Source organism: Muntiacus reevesi, chromosome 10 (genome assembly GCF_963930625.1).
Source record: "Muntiacus reevesi chromosome 10, mMunRee1.1, whole genome shotgun sequence".
Taxonomy (NCBI): Eukaryota; Metazoa; Chordata; class Mammalia; order Artiodactyla; family Cervidae; genus Muntiacus; species Muntiacus reevesi.
This window is the reverse complement of record NC_089258.1, coordinates 61,735,305-61,743,404: the sequence shown is the minus strand read 5'-3', so window position 1 is coordinate 61,743,404 and position 8,100 is coordinate 61,735,305. Positions and strand designations below refer to the sequence as shown.

Below are 8,100 nucleotides of genomic sequence, written 5' to 3'. Positions count from 1 at the left end.
GCGCAAGTTATTTATGACCGCGGGGTTGGGCGGGGAATGCGGGGCCGAAGAGCAGCCGGTTGTGCCCCGTCCTCCCCAGGCTTCTCCACAGCCAGAGACGCCCCCCTCGACCCTCCTCAGCCGAAGGCGCTCCGACAGGTGACTCCAGTGAGGGGCGGCAATCGTAGGGGTCGCTCTCGGACAGCGGCGAAGCTCGTCGCACCGACTTCTCGCGAGGTTTCGGGCCCCCCTCCGCCCCCTCACCCGCCCCCTCCTGGCTGAGGCGCCGGCAGCTCCCGCTATGGCTGCGCTGCGGAGGCTCCTGTGGCCGCCGCCTCGGCTGCCGCCTCCGTGCTCGCCTCATCATCCCGCCCCTGGGCCGTGGGGGCGGCCTGCGGGGACAGCCCCGGGCCCTCCGGGCCGGCCCTTCTCCTGCCGGGAGGAGGACGAGGGGGCTGTGGCGGAGGCGGCTTGGAGGCGGCGGCGGCGCTGGCGGGAGCTGAGCTTCGCGGCCGCGGCCGGCGGGGGTCTGGTCGGCCTGGTGTGCTACCAGCTGTACGGGGACCCCAGAGCCGACTCCGCGCGGGCGCCGGGTCCCTGGCTCCCCTCGGAGAGCGCGGCCGCCGAGCCCGAGGACCCGCCCGGCGGCGGGGGGCTGCTTCCCATCCCGGTCGCCGCTGCCAAGGAGACGGTACGTGCGTGGGAGCGCCTGCGCGCGCCTGGGCGGGCTGGCAGGTGACTCTCGGGGTGAGGACCGTCAGGAGTTAACACCTGAGCGCCGGGAGAGACGGGGTGACGGCCGCGCGGGGCGCGCCTGAGACCGGACGTTGGGGGTTGTCGCAGTGTGACTCTGGGGCCGCCGATCGGAGACGTTCTGTGAGCGAGACCGAAACCTTCTAGGCCGGGCAGCCCCGAGTCTGTTCACCCAGCGTGGGGAAGACACATCTGGTGCATCACATGTCTTGACGCATCACATCAGGACCTTTAGGTTGCTGCAGCCGCCACCTAGCCACCAAAGCCCAGACCCACGACAAAATAAAACAAACAAACAAACAAAAACCGACACAGCAGAAGCCAAGGGCAAGACAGGCTGAAAGTCATGGCAGAAACAAGGGCTGCATACTCGAGAGAATATAATCCCAGGCAGAGCTGGGCCTCAGCGCATGATCAAGGAGGTTCAGTGCTGTAGGAGCGCATCAAAGGCGTGGTGTGAGATCCCAAAAGCCACTGCATTATTGTTTGGAGGTTTATGAGTCTCAAGAGCGGAATTGCCAAAACTGTGTATCGTCCTTATCATAGGTCAGAAAGAACGAGTGAAGATGTCACCAGATTTAAACAACAGCAACAACAACAACAACAATTATTCAAGAAGTATATTTCTCTCCCTCCCTCCTCCCCCAGTAAAGCCAGATACTCTTAAGTACGGTCAATAAGCGAGAAGATGGATAGGACAGTGGAAGTAGGAAACTGAAAGAGGATTAACTCTGGTAGAGGAACTTCAGAGGAAACTGTTCAGGTATCATCATGTAGTTGACAATATAAAGTAATCATCATGTAGCTGACAATATAAGGTAAAGGTGAGTATAAAGCAAGAGTGAGAAGAGGGGCAAGAAGCTTTTGTCTTATTAGTGTATTAAGAGTCATGCATGACTAGGAAGTCATCTAGGAAAATTCTTGCAAGACAGGGAGAGTGTGAAGGGCTTAGATGACAATAACTGGGGAAAGAGACAACTATTCTGTCTTTAAGTTTAATATAATTTATATACCCTTTATTCTTTGCCCAAATAGGTGATGGTGATCTGATGTATGTTCATCAGTTCTTTTGGTGGAGATTGTTGATGTATCTAGAGCAGGGAATCTATATTAAGAACCTTGTAGTAGCAAATCACAAATACATAGTGCAAAGTATATTTATACAGTGAATACTTAAAATACTAGCAAATACCCACCTCCCCCCACCCCACCACCCCTACCACCCGCCCTGTCTGCCCACCACAAACACATGTTAAGCTTGTGTCCTGTTTGACCAAGTGAAAGTGAAAGGTGCTCAGTCGTGTCGAGGCCTTGCGACCCCATGGACTATACAGTCCATGGAATTCTCCAGGCCAGAATACTGGAGTGGGTAGCCTTTCCCTTCTCCAGGAGATCTTCCCAACCCAGGGATTGAACCCAGGTCTCCCACATTGCAGGCGGGTTCTTTACCAGTTGAGCCACAAGGGAAGCCTTTTAATCAACCACAGTTACCTGGGAACATTGAAGATTCAAATGGTATTTTCTTCTTTCTAAAAAATCAATTTTACTTTTAAAGTTGAGAGAGTGTCATGCAGTTTTTGAAAGCCCATACTCAGAAAGCTGGGACTCTGGTTTTATCACTTCCTAGTTGTGTCATTACTGAAACTCAGTGCCTGTTTCCTCATCTGTGAAATGAGGTTAATAGAGTCTGTCTCATAGAGTTGTGACAGTTAAATGAGTTAATATATTTAAAGGAGTTAGAATGGCACTCCTAGCATGTAGTGAGCATTCAGCAAATTTGCATTTTTATTTTATTCATTTGTTTATTCATTTAGTGTCTGTATTTATTTACCTACATTATTATTGCTTGGTGTTTATAAAAATTCCTGTACATTGTTTTAAAAATCAAATAATACTGAAGTTGTGTCTTATCCTTATTCCTTTTGTATTTTATTTTTACCCCCTCTGAAAACTTTTATATCCCTGGTGTTTGAAAATTTCAGGATAATGAGCTTTGATATGAGCATTTTTTCATTTATTGTCTTATATTTAAAGATCCTTTCAGTAAAGAAATTCACATCTGGAAGTTCTTTGTACTTTTCTTGTATTATTTCTTGGACAGTTTCTTCTCTATTTTCTTTTTTGGAATCTGTGTCAGTCTGAAGTTACACTTTCTGACAGATCCTAATCTAATTCAAATTCTAATCTTACTTAAATTCTAGTTTGTTTTTTTTTTGTGAGCGATATCTTTGACTTTATCTTCCAACCTGCCTTTTAAATGTTTTATTCTAACTATCCTAACTTTTTAATTTGAAGAACTATTTTGTGTTCTCTGCTATTCATGTGTTTCAGCATTCTGTTTTGTTTTTTGGCTGATAAAGTTCTCTTTGTATCATAAGGATATTAATTATAGGGTTTTTAAAAATTGTCTATTACTCCATGCATTGTGTTGTTTCTTCCAGATTTTTTTTTTTTTTCCCTAAGCTCTCACTTCCTTTTTGGAGGTTTTCCTTACTTATCTGTGGTTGTTGTCTGTCTGAATTTGAGAAGCTCTTTGTACATGAGCATGACTTTTCGTTTGGTGATCTGAGCTTTTCATTAGGGTGGCATCCAAATGTCAGTATTTTTAAAGTCTTTTTCTCTGGTGTCATTGCACTTCTGTAAAGAATAGGTGAGTTGGGAGGAGCAGTTGTCTTCTGGATTCAGGCACAGGGTCACGTTCGTGTGAGGCCATGTGTGCTGTGGGAGTGTCCAGGGATGGGCTTCCATGCTGTTATCTCATTCTGTCTTTTCAGCCCCACTGCTTGCTCTGCTTCCACGATGTGTGTTCCCTGGGCCTCATTCATCCTTTCCCGGGTCTGTGCTGAAAATCAGCTAACTTCTATTTGGCTCCTCCTCCACGGTACCCAGGGAGTGCCTCTGCTTCTCTAGGTCAATTATCACTCCTACAGGTCTTCAATTTTATAAGTCTAATGAATTCTCTTGAGTGTTTAAGTCTCCTTTCCTTTTTTGCTTTTTTAGTCCTTGTGTGTTTACACCTTTTGAGAGATTCATTTATTGTGATCTTAATGTGGTTAGAGAAGGAAGGGGCTGAAAGTCATGAGCTCAGTCTGCCATGTGTCAGAAATAGTTTCAACTCGTGTTGCCTCTTCGTTTTTTATGCTTATATTTGATTTCCCTGAAGTGGTAGAAGTGATTCCTTTTGATGTTTCGTACTATAGCTAAGAAACTTTGATTTATAAAGCCTCTTTTAAGCTTCATTTTGTATTGAACATAAACCTAGCATATAAATTAACCTGTAACTGTTATGAGAATAATATAACTGATGGGAGTGAACAGCAATAACCTACAGACATACAGTTCTGTTACCTTGAAGATGTTTGTTTTAAAGACACTGCCTCTGAACTTCCTCCAGAACGCCTTCCCTGATAGATTTGTTCAAATACCCCTGCTTATCCTAAATTCCCAGATGATGACTTTTTGCAGTTTTTTGTTAACTGTCTTCTCTGCTGTCTTAGTCTTTTAAGGAGCAGCATAGTGTTGGTCTTGATCACCTTTATATCTTCATTGCCTGGTATGGAGTTAGTCCTGGTTTGTTGTTGTTTAGCCGCTAAGTCGTGTCCGACTCTGCCACCCCATGAACTGTAGCCTGCCAGGCTCCTCTGTCCGTGGGATTCTCCAGGCAAGAGTACTGGAGTGGGTTGCCATTTCTTCTACAGGGATCTTCCTGACTCAGGGACTGAACCTGCATCTCTTGTGTCTGCTGCATTGGCAGGTGGATTCTTTACCACCGAGCCGGCAGGGAAGCCCTCTAGTCCTAGTAGGCACACAGTAAATATTTGTTGAGCAAATAAACCCATGCTAAATATTTGCCCAGGACATACACATTGAAAAGACACAACCCCATTCTGTGAGAATTAATAGTTTCATATTTTGCTCAACTTAAGTAGTTATTTATAGCGTTAGAATTGGGAAGACTTCAGCCAAGGTCAAAATTCCAGGCTTTGGGAGACAAGATCACGTGACATTGTATTTATTTTAATTGTGCAAGCTTGACTTGCCAAAATTTTTCTGTAAATATGGACTTGAATGTTATTAATGTTATAGAGAGATGTTGACAAGATTTTGTTTAGAACCCTACAGTTAACCTTAAAGCACTATTTTTATCAGTGGAAAAATTTTTGTTCTAAAACTGCCTTTCTCTTTCAGGGTCAGAATTTTTAAAATCTGCTAGGTTGCTTAATGTACCTTAACCTACTATTTTGTATATTATTTGTAACGCATGACCTATTTTATGATTTGTTCATCTTAAGAAGAAAAGAGAACAATATTTTTTAATTTTTTATCTCTTTTGTGTATTTCTATAATAATGGCCAGTGATCATGTATTTTTAAGTTTCTTTCGCTGAATACCTTTTCCATCCTCTTTTTAAGGCAACACATTTTGATACTTGAAGTAATGCTGCTGCTTTCTCAGAATATTGAAGAACTTGCCAGATGTATAAATGCAGAAGAATTTTATGAGAGGAGTCACATAGGTGGGAAACTGAAGATAGGTAAATTCTGTATAGACTAACCTAGTTGTATAGGAAGCTAAACTAGGTTATCCCCTCTTTTGTTTTCCTGGTAGAATCTGGGCTTCCCAGGTGGCTCAGATGGTAAAGAATCTGCCTGCAATGCAGGAGACCTGGGTTTGATCCCTGTTGGGAAGATCCGCTAGAGAAGGGTATGGCAACCCACTCTAGTACCTTGCCTGGAGACTTCCTTGGACAGAGAGGCCTGATGGGCTACACACAATCCATAGGGTCACAAAGAGTCGACTAACACCTTCACTTTTTCGCTTTCAGAATCTGGTAGATTTATTTGTCACAGGGTGGCCAGGTGAGATGCTATGGCCTCTTAGGAGAGAATGCTAGAGGGTATGGTTCTCCACATTCTTGGTTAAAAAGAAAATACACATCAAGCAGTTTATGTTGTTTCATTTTTGCTGTGCTTTGAGGCTTGTAGGATGGTAGTTCTCTGACCGAGGCCCTCAGTGGTGAGAGCATGGGATCTAACTGTTGGACCACCAAGGAATTTGCATGACAAGCAGTTTTTAACAGTGGTATTTCTTTAGGCAAGAGATGGTTGTGGCTTTACTAGGAAAATGACAGTGAGGCACTTAGAAGTTGCTGGATTGGAGAGAGATTAGGAGGTCAACAGGATTGGCAGTTGATTGGTTTTCAGGAATGAGAGAGATGGAAGTGTCTAGGATGAGATTCAAGTTTTTGTTTTGGGTGACTTGGGAGGGTAGTACAGCAGGTCACTGACACTAGGTCCTCAGGAGAAATAACAAAAAGACGGGTTAGGGGTAGTGTACATGGATGATGAATTTCTAACTTGCACAGTGGATCAAAGGATCTTTGTACAGATGAAGGGATGTTTCCAGCTCAATACATAGGTCAGAAGCACTGGAGAGAAATCTGTTCTATAGATACTGATTTGGGAGTCGTCAAGTGTTGAAAGTCATAAGAATGTATGACATTATTCAGGATACACAGAGCAAGAGAAAAGCACTTAAGGAGAGAGCCCTGGTGAGCATCAGCAATTTACAACACCAACAGAGAAATGGAACTCTGCAGAAAGCTGAGACCCAGACAGATTAAAGAAAGCCAGGAAGGTCGTGGAAGCCAACAAAAGATTGCAGTTCAAATATTCTAAAGTTTATTACTCAAAAGTGTTATCATGAACTAAATATTTAACTATCAAGAATATTGCACCTATATATCACCAAATGATTAAAATCTAGAACTTATCCTGAGTCATTATGGTAGTTACTTAAAAGGTTTTATAAAACTGTAGGCAAGGAGGCAAACTTCTCAAGGTTCATGCCACCTGCTGGCAAACTGGAAGAGAATAGCACTGTGTCTTCTCCCCACACCCCTCATCTCTCAGAATTTGAAACTTGGCTGAAGCCATGGATCGAGTTGAACATTGATCTTCAACAGAATGGTGAAAACCAGGAGGATATGGAAAAGTGAACCAGAGTGGAGTGATCTAAATGTCAAGATTTATAAGGGCAGAAGTTGCTAGGGTTATAGGGGGTGCATTGTTTGATGATCGGCTGATAGAAAAATTCTAGAAACACGACTCTTCCATGTTTTGGTAATATGTTTTATTTAGGACTTAGATTCTCTTAGAATCTGTAAAGAAAGTGGCATTCTTCAATGCATATGTAAATCAGGTACCTGCAGCTGTGCTCTCTTAATTGTAGGCGAGTACAGTGACTCCCTAGAAGTTTAATTCCTTTGAAAAAACAAGGTACTGGGGGACAAATGGGACAGTTACCTGACCTAGAAAAATGGATGTAGTCACTCCGTGTAACTTCTGATTCACTCACAGTACCACATACTAGTCAGAAGCAATTTGATCTTCGCTTAATGTTTAGCTTCTGCCTGGAAAAGTACAGATCTTCCTCCCCTTTCTTTCCCTCCTGCCCTCCCTCTACAGTGATCTCTGCCCAAGGCTGCTTGTGATTGCCCTGTTGTAGTCATTCAGTTACTAAGTGGTGTCTGACTCTTTGCAGCCTCATGGACTGCAGCACGGTGGGCTTCCCTGCCCTTCACTATCTCCCACAGTCTGCCCAAACTCATGTCAGTTGAATTGGTGATGCCATCCAACCATCTCATCCTCTATCACCCTCTTCTCCTTTCGCCTTCAGTCTTTCCCAGCAACAAGGTCTTTTCCAGTGTGTTGACTCTTCACATCAGGTGGCCAAAGTATTGGAGCTTAGCATCAGTCCTTCCAATGAATATTCACAGTTGATTTCCTTTAGGATTGACTGGTTTGATCTCCTTTCTGTCCAAGGGACTCTCAAGAGTCTTCTCCAGCACCACAATTCAAAAGCATCAATTCTTGGCCACTCAGCCTTCTTCATGGTCCAGCTCTCACATCTGTACATGACTACTGGTTGTCATGTGCCACAGCTTTAAACTCAAGGATTAAAGTGATTATGGAAATAACATAGATTGAAATAAGTAAAAGCAAAGTGCCATGAGGAGCAGTTGGCTTGAGGTCAGGAGAAAGAAGTCAAGATGATAACCTTGCCTTTACTCTCCTGTGCCCTGTCTGGCTGAGTCAGCAGCCTTTAAGTTGACTTTCCAGGAAGTCTCAAAAAACAGTTTTATTTACATTAGCCAAAACTTAATCAAACAGCCTATCCAACTGCAACAAAGCCTGAGAGATATGACCTTGTTCTGTGTGCTCTTGGGCCCAGCTAAGCACGAGTCCTCTTTCTAAGGAAAAACTAGAGAATGAGCAGTAGGTATATATTGGTCTTGGTCGGTTGTGAAATATATTGTGTTGGGAGAATAGCTTTTAAGTGAAAAGAAAATGCTCCTAAATAAATTAT

General features: G+C 43.9%; 1 protein-coding gene across 3 annotated transcripts in view; it reads left to right on the top strand.

Moving 5' to 3' along the window:
* The first annotated feature begins 269 nt into the window (after positions 1–269).
* The window catches only part of MICU3 (mitochondrial calcium uptake family member 3), a 79,682-nt gene continuing 71,851 nt past the window's right edge, over positions 270–8,100 (top strand). For all 3 annotated transcript variants that reach the window (XM_065947092.1, XM_065947091.1, XM_065947090.1), the window contains exon 1: positions 270–670. In XM_065947092.1, the coding sequence (XP_065803164.1) occupies positions 281–670 (390 nt within the window). In that variant the 5' untranslated portion in view covers positions 270–280. The remainder of the gene's footprint in view (positions 671–8,100) is intronic.